General features: G+C 44.1%; 1 protein-coding gene across 3 annotated transcripts; it reads left to right on the forward strand.

Annotated features, from left to right (window-relative positions):
• The first annotated feature begins 13,272 nt into the window (after positions 1-13,272).
• On the forward strand, positions 13,273-19,610 carry ptgr2 (prostaglandin reductase 2). Of its 3 annotated transcripts, XM_035429511.1 has the most exons (9): positions 13,273-13,505; positions 13,641-13,759; positions 15,203-15,394; positions 15,717-15,887; positions 16,998-17,207; positions 17,604-17,725; positions 18,196-18,283; positions 18,593-18,632; positions 18,893-19,610. In XM_035429511.1, the coding sequence occupies exons 1-9, from the start codon at positions 13,466-13,468 to the stop codon at positions 18,955-18,957; spliced, it is 1,047 nt and encodes a 348-aa protein (XP_035285402.1). In that variant the 5' UTR covers positions 13,273-13,465; the 3' UTR covers positions 18,958-19,610. The 3 variants fall into 3 exon arrangements, with proteins under 3 accessions (XP_035285402.1, XP_035285412.1, XP_035285422.1); XM_035429521.1 differs by lacking the exons at positions 13,273-13,505; positions 13,641-13,759 and adding an exon at positions 13,767-15,129 and having other exon boundaries at positions 15,190-15,394; positions 18,893-19,212; XM_035429531.1 differs by lacking the exons at positions 13,273-13,505; positions 13,641-13,759 and adding an exon at positions 13,767-15,129 and having other exon boundaries at positions 18,893-19,212.
• Positions 19,611-20,194: the final 584 nt, after the last annotated feature.

A 20,194-nucleotide genomic window follows, 5' to 3' on the forward strand; every position in this document is an offset into this window, starting at 1 on the left:
AATCACAAAACACACACCCACTACCCCCTGGCCTGTTTTTTTTGTTTTTTTGAAAGTCACCACAAACCAGCCTTAGCCAGGCTCAAGCTTGACATGCACCCTGACATAATGCACACGTGAGTAAAGCAAATAGAGAAATGTAAAGTGCATTGATTGTACAGAGATCGTAGTTTCTACTTTACATATAACAGCGATCTTTATTCCCGGTCCTGGCGGGCCGCAGGGTCTGCTGGTTGTCGCTGTTACCATGGCATTTAATTGGTCAATTAAAGCAGCCAATTACACAGTCAACTCACCTCTCCTGGTTTCCTGGGTCTGAACTGCTTGCTAATACTGAGGCGAAAACCCAAAAAACCGGCAGACCCTGCACCCCTCCACCCCGCCCCCCACCCCCACCCCACCCCACCGCAGGACCAGGAATGAAGATCACTGACTCATTGTTTTGAATTCCAGTACTACTGTAGGTCAGTGGCACGGGCCTGACAGCAACAGGGTCGCCGTCTTTCCGGAACAGAGCGTGCAACGCCGCAGGTACGCTACGCGCTAATTACCGCAGTGCTCCAGCTGTTACAATTATCATTTACAGTTCTCAACTGCACCTCGAGTCTCTGCACACAGCAATTTTAATAGAGTTTTACATAACCATAGTGAGGAACTGGGGAGGGGGGGGGGGGGTGGGGGAGGGAAGAACACAAAACAATCTCAAAACCATTTGTAAACAGTGATCCAAATCACCATAACATTTACTCTGAGCGCGCAAGCTTTGCTCCGGGGGAGTCCTGGGGGACGGTGAAGAACTCTCAAGCAAAACATTTCCTTTGAGTCTGAGCTCGTGTACAATATAAATGTGCAAAATTAACCTGCAGGATTCAGGCACTAACAAAAATGCCTTTTTTTCAGGAAAATAATCCATTCATTCAATTATTTTACAGCATAAGCCATGTTTGGAAATTACAACAACAAACAAGAACTAAAAACTAAGAATTTGTTTTTATGCATTGGTGAGCCACCTGTGCACAGATTCACTGACCTTTATAGTTAGTTATAGACTTCTGTGTGTTGCAATGACTCTTTAAGATCAGTGAATCTATACAGTACCAGCACTGTATTGATTTAGAAAATTTTAACTTCCTCCCTAGCTCCCACTCAATGATTATTATCTTAAAGGCAACGGCGTCATACTGTACAGAGAAAATCTTCCTCATGCATTTAATTTAGCAAAACTGCATCGTAGAGATCCACAGTATAAGGAAAGCAAACACTTGCTCCAAGCTGGCCATGTCTGGGTTAATTCTCAAACTTGCAAATAGTATCTTTATGGTATGGAAATACTGGCCTACAGCCAACCAGCTAGCACAGCAAAGCACATGCACCTCTCCAGTCATGGAAAGGCAAATGGAGATAACAACCTGACCTCCTTCAGCTGGTCCTGGGAGAAAAAGCATAGGAAGCAACTGAACAGGGCCTGAGGACCAGCAACCCAGGGAGTGCATGAGCACAGCAACAAAATGCAGGGGGGGCCCATGAACGTGACTGCAGGGGGGGACCCATGCACGAGGCTGCAGGGGGGACCCATGCCTGGGACTGCAGGGGGGGACCCATCCACGAGGCTGCAGGGGGGGCCCACGCAAGAGACCGCAGGGGGGACCCATGCACAAGGCTGCAGGGGGGGACCATGCCTGAGACTGCAGGGGGGGACCCATGCACGAGGCTGCAGGGATGGGGGACCCATGCATGAGGCTGCAGGGATGGGGGACCCATGCATGAGGCTGCAGGAATGGGGGACCCATGCATGAGGCTGCAGGGGGGGCCCACGCACGAGACCGCAGGGGGGGCCCACGCACGAGACCACAGGGGGGGCCCACGCACAAGACTGCATGTGTCCCAGGCCTCCCCAGTGCCTGTTGGTTTGAAAAAAGAAGCAGGAAAGAATATGGCCCGTACTGTATGCTTCTGCAAATTTGGGATCCAGTGCTTCAGTAACTCCTGGTAAACCAAAAGTGATGTTTAATACCTGCTAAAATTTCTCATCAAACATAACGCAACGGGCATTATGGAATATAATGAGCACGTTTCAATTGTGTTATTACAAGGCCCTTTGATAATTCTTTCTATTTAGATTAAAGGGATCAGGATATTTACAGACGGGATATTATATCCCGGCTCATCCGAATTTCTCATTAACGGAGCTTAATCTCTCCGCAGATCAATTCAGACGAAGCCCATTACTTAAACTTAACAGCGCGCGCGCTGGAACCAACGACACCGCCAGGCCGCCGGACGGAGCCGGGGCCCGATTCCAGGTCACGCCGTCTCCTCCTGCGCAGACCGCCATTACCCCCGACCCTGCACTCAGATAACCTCATCTGCCGTTCCCCCCGCCACATCCATCAACTCCCGCCCCCCCCCCCCCACCCCCCCTCGAGGGGGAGGGAAGGGGTTCGATGCCCGACGTTTCGTCCTGAGCTCCTCCTCGGGGGTTCAGAGAGAGCTCAACACAACAAATCGATAAACACTGGCACTTTGACAAACCAAAAAAAAAACATTTTTTGCTGCTGATCGGAGGAACATAATGAAGCAGGAATGACTGTGACCTGTCCCTGTAAGCCAGTCTGCAGGTCTCTCTCGGTCTCCCTTTTCCCTTTACCTATAAAGCCGTTTAAATATAATTCAGAGAGAGAGAAAAGAAAATCACTGAATAACATCCTTTACAACAAAAAAAAACAATAAAATGACAGAAGCATTACAAGCCCATCCAGAACAAATTCTGTCATTGCTATGGCAACACCGTGGTAACAGTTGCAGAATGGCATCTTTTATTTCTTTCAAAAAGGACGCGCTTTTTATACCAAGACCACGAGCTTCACTAAAGGCTGAGGGGGAAACAGCGAAAAGGGTCCGCTGGAACGCGAGTTGTGCACGTGCAGTGAGCGAGGCGAACACTTCCCTGGCGAAAACGTGCATCACTTCAGACGGCTTTTTGCTCCGTTCCCTGCTGTCCTCCACGCATAAGTGGGGCAGAAATATTGAGAACCGCGCTCGGTTCTCATTAATACATCATGTCCTCTTAAAACCATTTACTTGTCAAAGCAGCTTTGGCAACAGTGGCTCCGCAGATAACAATAATTATACATTTCCAAAAACAATGACAATTGCCCGCATAAACATAAACAATGGTGTGCAGCCATTGTTGCATAATCCAATTCAGCATGTTTCTGAAATGCCATTTACTCAGTCCTTATTTAGACTACATCTCAAAGACAACGACATACCAGGGCAATTTTTTCACCCGTTTAAACTAACCAATATATTCTTCAGTCTACCTATGCTAACTCAATGCGAATCATGTTAACAATGCTTTAACAAATCGCCCACATTAGACTTGTTTTAAAATAGATGAGTGCAGTGGTTCAAATTCGTGTTAACAGTGAATTTACACGTACAGTTGTGCCAAAAAGACAGAAAGCATGGTATGCATTCTTCTTGGTTGCGAAAAAAAGCAAGGTGATGCAAAATAGTATAACTCATCACGACCCCAGGATATTCACAAACATCCATCTTCACACTGCCATAGCAACATATTGCCAATTACATATTTACCTTTGGGATTTAATTTTGACCAGTTATCGCTTGCATGGCCAGGCTGACAGCAGAGAGAAGCAGGGCAGTTGTGAGCAGAGATCCAGGAAGTGAGAGTGGTCTGTGATTTCCTCATTGCCAAGACTGACACATTTCCTGAAACAGGTCACTGACGCACGGAACAGCAGCTTGATTCGAGGCCCGCTCGCGACGCCGCACAGAAAGCCTTCCTGCCAGCGGTACAGTCGCGCGGGAAAACACTCACTTCACACTCGTCAGGAGGGTCGGGGCAACTGCGGTTTAAAGGTGCAGTGACTAATCGTTGCACCTGCTCTGATTACTCCTGCAGTCATGATGGTGCTGTTTGACTGTCACTGCAAATCTTTTGTGGCTAGTGGAAACGCCGTTTCTATATGGATCATGACCTGCAGTAGCTGGCTCTGCGCGCCCCTCCCTCCAAACAAAACAGGCCAGCAATATCGCATGCTCAACACAATGTCCACAGTATCGGAGCAAAATGGTACGTGTGGGCAGGAGAGACTTTCTAGTTCTTCAAACTTTGCTTTAGCAGACGCTTCTAATTTTCATCACTACCAGAGTTGCAAAAGTTGAAGGATTTCAACATAACAAAGAATGTCACCATGAAAACAAGATTTTGGCACATGCGAACGGAACACTTTAAATGCTACATTGCTTCAAACACCCCAGCGGTAGGCCTCTCATTCTAAACCATATAGCCAGTATGTTAGGCCTATATTCTATTTCCAAGTTAGCTACATCAGTAAACTCACGCGCCTCAAAATAGACAGGCGCAGCTGTTCACATCCTACACAGAGGCGGGCGCAATGCAATTTGACAACATTTCATTGGGATGAGAGATGCAGGGAATTTTTTCTGGAAATTTGAAGGGAGCATACATCAGGTTTTTCCAATTTACTTACAGCGATGATGACTGATGTAGCAGTATCATCTTCAATGACATTCGGCTGGAACACTGACAACCAGAAACCTACTGCACGCTCTCCAACGCACGTTTCACACGCTGCTAAGATGAGCGTGCAGTTTTATACCAGAAGACTGATAGACCGCTGAACTCGCCACTGCAAATGTTTAAATAGCTACCCTACAGCTAAGTTCCAGGCAACATGTCCAAAAGTAGCGAGGTGCTGGCAGTCTGTTTCCAACGTTCGCCAGAAAGACTCCGCCACAAAGTATGGCACAAAAAAAACTAAAAATTAGCGAGCACAAAGCTATCGAAAAGGCAATATAATGACTCCATAAAGTAAGAAAGAGTAGTTACACAAGACCCAGCTAGAACACCGCCGACTGTAAAACAGGTTTAATAGGCTTCTAACGTCAAACGTAATTGCCTAATCCCGACCCAGATCTTAATTTAAACAGCACAGAGCGTGCCTCGTTGTCATCCTCGGAGGTGTGAACGTACAGTCGAGGGCTAGCTAGCTGTATTTTTTTGACATAACAGCGAGAATTCCCTGCAGCGAGCGAGAAAAACATGCTGCGTGCTATACGAGAATCCTTCCTGGACCCCCTATCACCAGCCAGCTCAGCGCTATTTACGAGAAGTCCTTTGTTGCAGGAAAGGGATTATCCAGTCACTAATACCGTGACACACTGCGATAAAGTACGGCAACAATGCATTCAATTCGGGTTAACACGAGCTACAAAACAGATCAATTACGAACAAACAAGAAAAAAAATACTACAAAGAGAGTCAGTCTTAGCGACATGGCTACTCGTACACTCTGGAACTACGTCGTAGATACAACTGGATATCACAACTATTAAACAAACGCACCGAAAAAGCACAGAACGAAGGATTAATGTCAACAACCAGCAATCTACGTGAATACGTGCACATTTACGCATGCAAATCGCTGAATTTTTTTATTTGAGCATTAAATCTAACTTTGGCCTTGGTAGCTGTCTGTAGACGTTAGCTATTTGCAGGATCTGCGGTTTAAGTTTTGCTTTTAAAAGACAATCAACAACAACAACAAAAAAATCAATGATATGCGTCTTTAACACTGGCTCTTTTCACTTACCAAGATCATAATCGTTACGTTTCTCTTCTGCTCCCTCGAGTACCCCCAGCATGACTGCGTGGTCCACGCACCCAGTTCGAGATCGAACAGAAATGACTGCATGCATCTCCAAGGTTGAGTCATGCCGTGCTGACCTCACTATTATTTCCCGTCCAGTCAAGAGGAGATCAACCGTGCTTAACAAATTGCAGAGCGACTGGGAAAATAGAGAAACCAAAAGGAAATTGTAAAATAAGTCATTTTTTTCTGCTGCATTTGTCTGCAGTGAGATCACGCAAGCATGTCGCTTTGCACATACAGAGAAGCCATAAACAATTCCGCCACTGCCTTCCTCTTCCCAGTAATCGCGCACACGAAAACACTCGCTTTCAGATCGGTCTTGTGATCCTGTCCAGTCCGTTAGCCACGCCTACTTCCATGTCCATATAAGGCACTTCCTTTCCATGTGGAGTGCTGTAAATTACAGTGCACCCTTTCTCCAACCCGGTAGGGAAATTCCGTCAGTGCGACTCACTGCAAGGCCTCGGATATATGAGCAACAGGTAAAACTTCTCAAGTTTCGCTTGTGAATTCACTGCAAGAAACGGCAACGGTTTGCACATCAGACAGACTTCATCGGTGTGTATGAACATAAAAATAAAGTCTGCAATGAAGAAGATATTTTAAACGGCCACGTGGATTTCCTTGACAGGAAATTGGGAAGTTTTTTTTTTTTTTTTTAAGTAAGACTACCGATTTCAGCTCACAATCTTTGTTCATACTGAATCATATTGGTCTAAAGGCACTACATACCTGACCCCCCCCCCCCCCCCCCCAACAAAACAACTTTTTTTCAGGGAGAGACCAAACCCCTCTACTTTGATTACAATGACAAAGAAAACTGGTTGTGCGGGTACCTCTGGCAATCTTCACTCAACAGAAGCTACCACCTCAGTAAGCATACAAGTAAAGCAAAATGTCAAGAACAGCACCTGCATTCTGAAATATGTGCATGCAATCGTCATTAGCCATCACAAACATTTATTTTAAAAAGACTACTTGTAATCATTTTATAAAAAGCAGGGAAATGCTGGGTAAAAAAAAAAAAAAAAAAAGTTTCAAATTTCACATCAGGTCCTCTCTAAATTATTTAAATACAGCAAGATTTTTTTTTTTCTCCCCAATTTGAACCCTTCACAGTCTGGTAGCTATTTGAAAGTAGCCTCCATGTTGGTCTGACGTGAAGATTGTTCAACTTCTGATGCAGGACTGTGAGCCGGCACTTCCTGTGCAGCTACAGTCATTAATACAGTGTTACTGTTAGGAAGGCTTATCCTGTCAGACCTTGGCAAGTAATATTAGAGCATAAAATGCAGATCTGGAAACTGTAAACTTACAAAAAAACAACAACAAAAAAAAACCAGTCGGAGTTGTTTCACACACCCCTCCCCCGAAAATGAAAAGGAAGGGGATGAATCTTAAACCAGAGAACCATTATATCTGAAGATGAACAACAAAGACAAGGTCTGACCACAGTGCAACAGCGCGGAGGTTTTGATCTACCCTCGTTTTCACTTGCAGACTAAAGTCATTGCATCTGTCTACCCAATTTGAGCAGACTCTGGCACACACCTCCCACAGACAAAGAAACTAACGCATCCCCCCCCCCCCCCAACATTGATGGAGTTTCTGCCTCACTGGCACGAAAATCATGGCGTCACGTCGTCAAAATCGGTGCACTTGCTTGCTATTGAGTACACAAGTCGTACACAACTTGTACATAACTTGTACACTCAATAGTAGGTAGGCAACATCTATCAGCATAATCGGCTCCATGCCGGCCCTCGTCGATATTTTGTGCGGGGTAAAACTGAAAGGAAGTTGCATGGAATAGAGTAACGACACCAAGGTCGCAGCCCCCCCCCCCCCCCCCCAGTGTTGTTACTCTATTTCTTTTTTTTTTACCGCTGAATCTTTAAAAAGACCAGGTCAACCACAATGACGGGAGACCGAAAAATACATTCCTGAGGCCTTCATGTTTTCACTCGTGGCCCGAAGAGAAGAGTGTCTTCAGTTCGCCCCACGGGCGCACACAAAACGAACCGGGCCTCTTCAAAGCTCTACTGTACAAGAATAAGAATGAACCAGGCCCACCCGTGTACGCAGTGATTTTTCGTTGCTGTATAAGTTGTAAATGATGCAAGCGTGGAAACTGCAATTCCAGGCTTCCAGCTTTATAAAACTATCAGGTTACTACCAATAGTCAGCTTCCAATCAGCACGCTAGCATTCTTCACGCAAGACCTTACATGTCTCCAATGGCAATGCATATATAATGCTATTTTCATCCAGACAACATGGCGTTTCTGTTACACCCTCGATTGCAAAACAAAGCCATTGCATTTTTTTTTTTTTTTTTTTTTTTTTTTTGAAACCTGACATGTCGTCGTTCCACTTGTCGGAACCTTATCGGCATAATTTCATCCAAGATAAAGTCACGATATCAGCAGTTATGAGTTTGCCAACATCCAGCAAATGCATGCTGAAATTCAACTGCGTGTGGATTTTCCAGCACCCGAGCAAAGTAAAACTACTGTAGTGATAAATTACAAGCTACTAACTTCGGTTGGCCCGGTTAATTCTTTCGACTAGAATTATACTGCAGAGTTGCATTTTATGCGTGCAGTCGAGAAGGAGGAGTTACATAACATCTACATTAAAGGCATTTAAGGTGTGGCCAGCCCCTCTGAATGCCAAACAACCAATGAAATAAGATTACACACCTTATTCTCCCAGCAGCAATGCACCGTGAGAAGCCGGGCGAGGCTGTAGAAGAAGAAAGCCACACTCCGGGCCCTTCTTCACTGACTATTCTTTACTCTGACCAGGAACCAGAACCTTAGAATTCTGGCTCCACGTTTTGTGTTCCTCCCCTTTCCATTGGGCAGAGCTAGAACCACACAGAATGCTTCTCCAACGCCTTCAACAGGAAACCTGCACAATGGCTGAAACTGAGACCACACCGCCATCACCCCCCACAGCAGCCAAGTGCAGCCAATCACAGTTCACCATGAAAAAAAATGAACAGATGCCAGATAGCCAATCAATGAATATCAAGGAAAAAAAATTTTTTTTTTTTTTTTTTTTTTTTTTTTTAAATCACCATTTTTTTGGTATACTTTCAGGATGATGAAAGTGTGGCATACATTATATTTGATGTATAGTCAAATTAGCTAGCTGGCCTAACCATGTTCTGATAGTTTTCGAGAATTTTAAAATCGCACTAGCTTAAGTTCACTGCTGCTTGCTACATCCACTGAGCAACCATACAGTTCACCCAGTGTCATACATTCTTATCAGTGGTGAATCCTTTCTGAAGAAAGTCAAGAGTTTATAAACACTGAAAATGTGAGCTTTGTAGCATACTGACCTTTCATGATTCTAGCAAGACAAGCGATTATACACTTTGTATCTCTCAGAACAAATAACAAAATACACAGCAGCATTTCTCCAAGAATACATATTTGCTTTTCTGCATTCTGCAACAGAAGACCAGTTCACCATCTTGTTACAAGAGATCTGATTCTAGTCTCAGTGAGTCCCTGATTGGCTCAGCCAGGGAGTGGGTGGCAGCAGGAGTGGTACTCTGAGAGGAATGTACTATGTACATAATTTCTTTCTTCTTCATGGCTTCTGGTTCTCGTTCAGGTTCTCATTCAGGTTCCAACCTGATTCATTAACTGGAATCGTCGGTAATAACCAACTATGACAAACAGGGCACGGTGGTAAAGACCAGCCAGACTGCTTGGCAATAATGGCCGATCTTACTGTGTTCCAGAGTTAAATTCCAAGCCTGGAACCCACTGAGCAAGCAGGCTGAATAAAAGCAAGCTCATTAAACTCATATTAACAAACCCCCCACCCCCACCCCCCCAACTCCCACCAAGTGGCACCATATACTACAAATCCCAGAATGCAACCGCAAAACTTGCCTCACATGTCAACCCAGACTTAAGTAATTAAATGACACCAACCCACACAGCATGACAGTAAAATGCACCAGGCCTGCAACTGTCAAAAACATTGGCTCTCTGTGTCTGCGTTCTGGTTGAACAGGAGATCCAAGTGGGTTATTACTATTACTATAAGAGAGACGGTAGACAGCTGCTTGTCAAGATTATCGCATACAGTAAGATGACAAGGACACCCCTGAGGTGAAAAACACGCTCATTGCTGTAGTTACACAAGACATTGCTCCATGACCAGGATTAATATTTATTCACACATAGCATGTGAGGTTTATACAAATTCATGATTTAATTGTGACAAGCTACGACTGAGATTCAAGTCATGCAACAGCCTTTTTTTCTCTGCATTGATTTCAGTGGTCTAATTACTAATCGCTGTCATTTACTGTTGTACTACTGTACAAAATGGAGAACAGCAAAACTTGTTTCGACTGCACAGGATGGCGCAAGGTGAGGAATGCACTGCGTCGCCGGCGTCAAACACAGGTCCTGGAGGATCACTCCAGGCTTTTGCCATGTTTCAGAGTCCGCAATTTAAGTCATTGATTGGCTGAAGAGTCCACACACAAGGCCTTAACTGCTGATCGAAAAGAAACCGCAAATACCTTTACCTACATTGCAGCCCTTCCAGAGCTGGAGGTTGACATCTCTGTGCTACATCGTGGGAGTGTCACCCTCTGACATTCGGCCTCATTGACCCACATTTTGAACGCCGCGATTTTCAAAGAGTCCCGTGTCATCAGAAAGATTAGCGCTCGCAGATTTTTAGTAATGACTGCATGATCAGGGGTTGAAAAATGGGCTTTTCTGTTTTGTTTTGGTTTGGTTTTTTTCAGCGGAATGGTGGCTTTTCACACGTGTCGCATAAAACAGCAAGGAGGCCAGCGCGAGCCGAAAGCCAGCACGCCCTGTTTGTCATGGACAGGCTATCAGCGATGGTAACTGTTGAGTAACAGGGCCGGGCATGACTGTGCATGTGGCAGCGAACAGCAGTGAAGATACTGTCCTGTTCTGCCAGACTCCGCACTGCACATGTTCTCTACTCTTCTGCCTTCCAAAAATAAAAGAATAAGTAAATAAAAATTAGGCTAATTCTTGGCTGAAGGCGGTCATAAGTTCATCTTCAATTTTCGAATCCACATTTTACCCCATCAAAAGCACGGTCCTGCCAAATACGAGTTCATTCTCATGAACGAATGACATATTAAACAATCTTTTTTTTTTTTTTTTTACTTTCATCGAGAATATTAAAGTGGGGAAATACCAAGGAAACAGTGCATGACAGTGCAAATCAACACAACAGCACGCCAGTTTCCCTGTGCACAGGTTAAGTACAGCAAAATTATACCAGGAATCCAAAACTTGACGATGGTAAGGCGTAAACTGCCTACAAAGTACGTTAAACGACTTTGCAGGACTCAAGCTACACTGATTTAGCGCAAATCATTGCATAACATTTGATGCATGCAACGGGGGTATTCCATATTTGGTAGGCTACAAACATTCGACCACTACACACTTTCGAAACTAATCATAAACAAGAACGATTTGGCAACCGTTGAGTCCTTTTGATCACAGGCGTGTCCATGTTCGGTTACCATTACTTCAGCATCGTGTAAACTACAATTGCGAACGGTAGAAATTTTTTAAAGTGCAGTAGCCTAATGCGACAGTTGTCGGTTAACATCAAAACCAGGTTTTACTTGGCCAGTTTACAGTGTTTGTGTTACAACCATATTTTAAAAACTCAAAGTTTGCATATAAAATGTGTTCAAGGCTTCATTAAACCTAAACTGAAACGGGACAGTAGAAACGCCATTTGCCAGCCTAACTGCGGATTGCAAAACCCAGTAGAGATAGCCTGCGTTTAGTTTCGAGTCTCCTTCGGTTTTATACGGCGCTGCTACATTTGCTTTTGCAGCAATAGTTTTAAACGCGGCTCGTCTGCAAAATTGTATTTAATTGTTTCAAAGCGTCCACTGTATACCATTAATAATGTTACACCCTTTTTTTCGCCCTGGTCTTTTGTTTCGTTCGACCCCGGACAGGCTCAACGAAAAGGAGATTTGCAACGTGCAGCGTAACAACCTCCACCCTTGGCAGGCAAAAGGACTGCCACAACCCCTTTCCTACAGACACAAGACTGACCGACAGTCCCGATTACGCCTGTTGCTGCACAAATTGTGAACATCACCACTTCAGATAATATCTTTTTTATATTGGGGCGGAAGACCAGCAGTACACATCGAACAAACCCCCAACACTTTTGCGTTTTGCAAAAACAAACCAGCTGTTGATGTCAATAAGCTAGCTAGCAAGCTAAGTTAGCAAGCTACGCAGGACGTTTCATTGCACCCTCCTTGGGGCGGCTTAGCGAAAGCTCAGAAAAATAAGTACACCGGACACTACACTGTCGGCATTCAGTTTCCATAAAGTCAATCACACGCAAGTTTAACAAAAAGCATAAGTAATTTATATTTGTGCTCTACCTTCTTTCCACCAGGCGACGTTATCTTCCCTCCAACAAGATATGTTTCCCTATAAACGACAGAAAACTTTTCCCCCTTTTCGAAGCGTCACTTCCTACTTTGTTGCCTAAACTATAGTCGAGCCTTTGCTCGTTGGGTGTATGAATGCACTCGAAAATTGCACTGTAAATGACGTGACGTCGATTCCATAGTGCTTTCACTTGGCGTCTTACAGAATAATTTAAGTTACGGTGCAAAACTGAAAATTCTCCAAAGGCTGTGTGTTTTCATGATCAGATAACCGCAATGCTCAAGTTTACTAATCAATTGCAAATCAACTTTCTTGGTTAAACATATAACGGCACAGTAGACTGGAAGAATCCTAACGCCCACAAAGCAGAAAGCACGCATAATATTTGTGAATCAGAGGAAAGATAATTTAAAGTTTGCACTCTTTTTGCGTGCACACACATTTTATTTATTTATTTATTTGTTTATTTATGGGGGGGGGGGGCTGAAACCTTTCGGTGTTCAACGGGAATGTGTTAATGGGATCAACTACCAATAATAATAATAATAATAATAATAATAATACCTACATTACCCAGGAAATCTAAGGTAACATTTTTACATGGACATTAAAAAAATTGTTAATACAACTTTTAGACACAGAGGCACACAAACGTCAGACAATTAAGGTAAAATGAAAGCGCGGAAAAAAACACAGGGTCTAGTACAGCCCGAACAAGTCGCTTCACGGCGCATTATGTCACTTGTTTTCAATAGCATGTTGAAAGTTCAGACTTCCTCCATTAGTAGGCTATACAGGTCTGCACTATAATTTGCAAAAAATTCTCATCATGCCAAATATTTCATAAATGTGTCCCAGTGGTAAAGCAGTAGGCGAAGTATTTATTATATAAAAAACTGCAATTTAAATAGGCAAAAAGTTTTCACCCACGTACAGTTTTCACGACATCAAGCAAAATTATTGCATCTGCATTTCAATCGAGAAAACTGCGGAGGACGACAAACAAACGTACGGAGTAGCCTACGTCCTTGTGTACTCAGCGTATTGTATCCTACTGAAGAAGTTGTGTAATTCAGTACTACCAAAAACCTGGCAGGTGGCGCTCTAGTGCTTTTCAATACCATCGACGTGGTCTGCCATTTCAATAAAAAAAACCGGAGTAGCCTAGCCTAGCCTAGCGAAGCGGCGGAGAAATCTGGGTTGGAAATATAAATTTAACAGGAATTTGGCAAAGAATTTGGCAACTGTTGGATCACTGTGGTTGTAGGCCAGTTCCGGGTTTTTGCACATTTGAAAAAAAATAACATAGGTTATCAGAATGTCACGAATATTAAGAGTAGTATTGCATTCTCGACCTGGTATGTCCTTGTTGGTCAATCTTACTGTGATGTGTTTTATTGTTGCACTTTGCGTTGCCTTTTAGTTGCATTTGAATATTCAGCTCTTGGTTAGGTGGAAAACACAGTTTAGTAAATATGTTTCTTTTTGCTCAGGGAAAAATGGGGAACCGATTCCAGAGAACTTCCGTGTCGAGGAAGGTACACTACAAACTGATCTAAAACCGGGCGAAGTCCTCGTGCGGACTTTGTATCTCTCTGTCGACCCCTACATGGTTGGTGCGCCGTCTGTGACTAGCTAGGTGCATTATGTTTTAGAGAGAGAGAGAAGCTGCAGTCCAGCAGCTCTATCGCTTGCTAATGACGCTATTCTTTGTGTCAGCAGTGCGCGTGAAGGCAGGGAATCCCGAAGGCATTGTCTTTGGAGTGGGTGCTGTCTGTTTGTCTTTTTTGACATTCTAAACAGCTAGTCATCAAAAATGGCAGTGGGGTGGGCTTTGTTCGCATCTTCCTATTGTAGGGTTGGTAAAAAGTGAAAACCAAACATTGCTGCTTATAAAAGGTTTTTTCCCCCCTCTAGCAAGCGCTAAGCTGGCGTTTTGCGGCAGACTAGTGATGCGTGGGAGGAGCTGAAGACCATGATTATTGCTTAATGGCTTCTCAAGTGATATTTGTGTTGAAAATATGCTTTCTGCACTATTCCATTTGTTCATCAAATAAGTTACATTTGTGACTGAATGTTCAGCGTTCTCTTCAATAATTTCACTGATAATAGTCATCTTACAGACACACTCCTGTTTGTGATGCGTACATTCCCGTGAGACTGATATTGAGGAACACGAAAGCAATGACTCGCGAATGTAAAAAGTAATACTTTTTCAAATAAATTCAAGGTCCCTTAAATACACATTTTATTTTTTCCTTATCCAGGTTTAAACATACCTCTCCATATGGCCAAGAACTCATGGGATATGTGAATTCTCTGAATAATTTGCAGTGTCGCTAACATGTATGGAGAAGGACTGTTTGCTCACCACAAACATATTCAATAGGACAGTGGTTTTCAACCCTGGTCCTGGAGTACACCTGTGTATGCTGGTTTTTTTGTGCCCAGCTAATTTTCTCTTTAATTAAGGTGATTGAAAGTGTGGTCCTTAAAACAGACTTGTTGGTTTTGGTCATTATTACCATTTGCTTTGTCCTTGAACTCTTAATTTTCTGCATATGGTTTTGTGTCAACGACCAGGTGTGCACATCCAGCATCGAAGACGTAATTAATTTCAGCGCTTGCCTTTTCAGTTAATTAATAGGTGCAAAGTGAAACCTCTTCCCAAACCAGTCATTTACCGTGGCACTTAACAGAGTGGAAGCATTAGTTGTCTAAAAATGGACCTGACTTGGCTGACTGTCCTTTTTAATTAATACTGAACATTAAAGCTTTTTTTTTAATCATGAATGTATTACTAATGTGTCATTGAGCAATCATCCCCCCCCCCCCCCCCCCATTAGACCTTAAAAGTCTAATTAAAAACAATTAGCAACTCTTCGTGGTTCAGGAGTTGCAACAAAGATTTGGGGGGAAAAAAAACCCCGGCATACACACAGGGTACTCCAGGACCAGTGTTGAAAACCAGTGTCGTGGGAAGTATGTACATGTTATTTAATGCCGGACGGTGTGTTTTTGGAGATAATAACGGCATCGTAGTTCTCATTTGCAGCGGTGCCGTATGAACGATGACACGGGAACAGACTATATATCGCCCTGGGCGCTGTCGGAGTGCGTGGACGGCGGCGGCGTGGGTGTGGTCGAATCCAGTTGCCATGACGCCTTCTCCGAGGGGGATACGGCGACGTCGTTCTCCTGGCGTTGGCAGACTCACAACGTGGTGGAGGGCGGCCGGCTGCAGAAGGTAAATCTCCGCACTCACCCCAACTGACCCCCCCCCCCCCAATACAGGTACAGACACAGAGAGTGTTGTATGTACACAGCCGTAGCAGTTAGGGAGGGTTTCGGTCAGCAGGGTACCCCCCCCCCCCCCCACCTCATTGCTCACAGGTGGCTGTTTTCGTGGGATAAGAGAATCATGTCTTGACTTGATGGAGGATGTTGCAGGGATGGGATGGGCCTATTTTTGTGATTGGGGAATTCAAAACATCGATATGTGTTAAATATTAAGGTTAAATATTATTAAATATAAAGGCTAAATGTAAAGGTGTTGTGTTGTGTTGCAGCTGGACCCTGAGCTGGTGAATGGTCGCCTTTCCTACTTCCTGGGAGCTGTGGGCATGCCGGGTCTCACCGCCTTATTAGGGGTGAGGGAAAAAGGTCACGTGAAAGCTGGGGCCAATCAGACGATGGTGGTCAGTGGAGCAGCAGGGGCTTGTGGGTCGCTGGCTGGACAGGTGAAACGCCGTCTCTCACTCAGTACAAAAAAACTTTTCAACTCAACTTTTGCAAACTGCAAAAGCATACCTAGTTACCCATTATACTACACTGCGGGCGGCAGTGTAGTATAATCTGTAGTATAATGGGTAAGGAACCAGTAACCTAAAGGTTGCAGGTTTGATTCCCAGGTAGGACACTGCCATTGTACCCTTGAGCAAGGTACTTAACCTGCATTGCTTCAGTATACTGTATATCCAGCTGTGTAAGTGGATACAATCCTATGTAAAAAAAAAATTAAAAAATATTATGTAATTTGCTCAGGCTCTGCTAAATGCCTGTAATGAGTGCATATTTTCCCATGAAGCTTGTGGGCAATAGAGGACTGGCGTGTGTGTGCAGGTTTTTGTTTCCAGCCAATTACCTTGGCTAAATGGGCTTAATGGCTGTAAGCACCAGCGCAGGTTCACTTTTGATTTGATCGCAGTAAAATGCTTCAATTCAATAAATGTAGCTAAAATGTTCAGATGGCATAAATGTTGGGGCTAATTGAGTAATTATGGCCAGTAGTCGGCGTTAAAACCGGAAACGGATACGGCCCTCGTCGCCGACCTCTGTTGCAGGGCTTAACCTAAAGATTGCGTGCAACAAATGCTTTAATTATATCTGTCCTGGTTCTAGGTTATAGATCGCCATCGTTATCTACGCTTGTGTTTGAGCGACGTTGCTGGTCTGGGATTGTTCTTAGGCAGGTCTATGTCCCTGTTGCTCGTACGACTGAAGTGGATACACTTATGTTCTCTCACAATGCTGAGTCACTCTGGTTAAGAGTCCCTGCTAAATGAATATAATATAATATAATATAATATCCCAGCAAAAACAAAATGTTCTCTCACACTGCTAAGTCACTCTGGATTAGAGCCTGTGCTAAATTAATATAGCATCCCAGCAAACACAAAATGTTCTCTCAATGTTACTTGAATGTTTTGTCAATGTTATAACCCTGCCGCTACACGGCAGCAACATCGTGAGTAGGTTTTGTGTCAATTGGGATGTAGTGTGAAGCATCCTGCAGGTGACGTGTCTCAGGGTCTGTTGGGGCTATGACTGCTTGCTGTCGTCGGCTGCAGATTGGCCGGCTGGACGGCTGCACCAGGGTGGTGGGGATCTGCGGGTCGGAGAGGAAGTGCCAGGTCCTGGTGTCGGAGCTGGGCTTCACCTCGGCCGTCAACTACCGCCACGGGGACGTCTCCGCCGCGCTGAGGGAGAGCTGCCCCGATGGCGTGGACGTCTACTTCGACAACGTGGGGGGTCCCGTCAGCGACGCGGTCATCGCACAGGTGCGCCGCTCTAAAACCTCCCCGCGTTGTTTACGGACAAGAAAATATTTAAAAAGAACCTCAGGGGGAATGTTATGACTTTTAGTTTTGTTGGTGTTACAAAAATCCAAATCCTAGTTTTGTGGTTCTCAGACACCGTATTGAGGTAAAGTCTGGTCCTAGTTGCAGTTATAGGCTACACAACTTGTCCTGCAACCTGGCGTGTGTGTATTGGACCAATGAGGACAGGGTTTTGCTTCACAGGGTAGGTGACGAATGTTGCAGCAGTTAGGCAATGAAATGAGCCGACAGCTGTGATTGGTCATTTCAATTTGGGGTATGAAGTCAAATGGGGATACGGTTTTTGTTTAAAGTCCTTGTTTGTTCTTGCTTCAAACATCCATGCTCCTCCCCCAGATGAACAAAGATGGCCATGTGATCCTCTGTGGACAGATTTCCCAGTACAATAAGGACGTGCCCTATCCACCGCCCCTCAAGAAAGAGACGCAAGAAGCCCTGCTCCGCAATAATATCACCAGGTACCCCGCTCAACCCAAACCCCCAGGTCTGGGTGAAGCTCAGAGGATATGTGCTTTTAACATGTATCTCTATGGTTACGGCAGTTACCATCCACTGTGCTGACACGTATTTCTATGGTAATGGCAGTTATCATCCACTGTGCTGACACATATTTCTATGGTAATGGCAGTTATCATCCACAGTGCTGACATGTATTTCTATGGTCACAGAATTTATCATCTGCTGAGCTGACAGGTATGTCTATGGTCATGACAGTTATCATCCACCATGGTGACGTTTATTTCTATGGTCATGGCAGTTATCATCCACTGAGCTGACACGTATTTCCATGGTAACAGCAGTTATCATCTACTGAGCTGACATGTAATTCTATGGTCGTGGCAGTTGTCCTCCATCGTGCTGCAGCAGTAGTAATCATTTTTCAGTCATCTCGGCTGAGAATTTTTGAACTGTGTGTTTGTTTATCCAGGGAAAGGTTTATGGTGCTGAACTACATGGAGAAGCATGAGGCCGGGCTTCTGCAGCTGAGCCAGTGGGTGAAAGCAGGACAGCTCAAAGTAAGAACACGTCTTTTTTTCCTCTTTTTGTTACCACATTGAACATGTGATCATGCCGAGGATTTCCCTAATCACCGCGACACTGGGCACAATTTTCAAGCTCAAATATCTTGGATGACAAAAAAACATGTTGCCATGTATATATTTTCATAAATATTATTTTATTACTCAATGTCCCTGGTAGTTTCAGCATAGCAGAATATATGGTTCTTGTGACTAAGACGAGGGACTCATGTCCCCCACAGGGGACAAAAGCGAATTCCCAGGTCTTAGGAGGTTATAAGGGTGTCTTCATGCTTTATTTGTCAGGTGTTGGAGACCATCACGAACGGAATAGAGAACATGGGAGGTGAGTGTAAGCGTCATATTTGTCACGTTGTCATGGGGACAGAATTTTCCACTTGCAGTACATTGCAGTAAGCGCCATGAATGTCATAGTTGAACATGTGCAATGAATCTTGCTTCTTTGTTCAGGAGTTGGTTCAAATACTTGACGTGAGAATTTCAGTAAGAAATTAAGTAAGAGTGTCAAAATCCCGTACCATTCTGTGCCAATCAGCGTTGACTGACATGGGCCCGCCCACCTCTGTTGTGGGTGTGTTTTTGCAGTGGCATTTTGCTCCATGATGACGGGGGGTAATGTTGGGAAACAGATTGTGAAGATTTCGGACTGAACTGACACCCTGTCCCTGAACCTGCAATCTCCAACAGCGAGCGCCAACTATATCAGGGGTGCACAACTCCGGTCCAGGAGGGCTGGTCTGGGTGCTGGTTTTTGTTCCGACCAGTTACCTTCGTTTTAGTTTTCTGACAACTCTATGAACTACGTTAATTCACTCCTGCACTTGAGCACAGTAAAATCTTTAGGATACACTTGCAGTCTGCAGCTGTAAGTTGTAAGCTGGTGCAAATGTCAGGTCAAGATATCATTTAGCTGACTAAATAATTAAGAGCAGAAGTTGCCACAAAATCCTGAAACGGATCGGCCCACCATTGTGCAACCCCAGACTAGATACTAGATGAGCCACTTTGCCTGACACATCCCCATTTACTAATTTCACAACTGTAATGAGGAAGTTTCTTTTCTCAGATGCTACATGCTACTCCAGTACTGACTCTTTATTCAACTAATTTAATGTTACTCTTTATTCAGGAAGATGATATTTTGATAATCCTGTTTTGTTTGTGATAATGAACTAAATCAAGGTGCAGTATTTGTTTTAAACTCAGTGTCCGAAATTAGGCGCGGGGGGAAAAATGACAAGTAAATTGTCAATTTAAAAAAAGATTTAATTCACAGCACTATAAATCCCACATTTATAAACAAGATGGAAGTTTGTGGTTTCTTTTCACTTTTCAAAAGCACAATTTCCATACTGCAGAACAGTGTCATACTGCAGGGAAGGGTACAGCATTTTTTTTTTTTTAAGTGTGGAAAAATGAAAATCGATGTGACATCCTCTTTCAAGTGTACACTCACACACACACACACACACATTCTGGTAAACAAAGCTCAGGACCCAGGGTGTCCAGCCTTATCCAAAAAGGGCCAGTGTGGGTGGAGGTTTTTGTCTTAGCCCAGCACTATGACCCGTATAACTAATTAACTAATCAAGGTCTTCAATCAAGACCTTGATGAGTAGAATCAGGTGTTTCAGTCCTGCGGCGAATACGAAAACCTGCACCCACACTGGGTCCTTTTCGGATAAGATTGGGGACCCCTGCTCAGGATCTCGAGCCCAAAGACCTGCTCCCAGCATTCCCTCTGAGAAGATATCAGCCCTGTGAATATTTATGGAAAAACTGACAACATGTAGGCTGACATAAACTGGGCAGTGATATAATGGTCAAGAAATGTCCAACACTGGCTAATTAAGCAGAAAACAACAATCACAATAAATATGTTTTTAA

This window comes from Anguilla anguilla, chromosome 1 (genome assembly GCF_013347855.1).
Source record: "Anguilla anguilla isolate fAngAng1 chromosome 1, fAngAng1.pri, whole genome shotgun sequence".
Taxonomy (NCBI): Eukaryota; Metazoa; Chordata; class Actinopteri; order Anguilliformes; family Anguillidae; genus Anguilla; species Anguilla anguilla.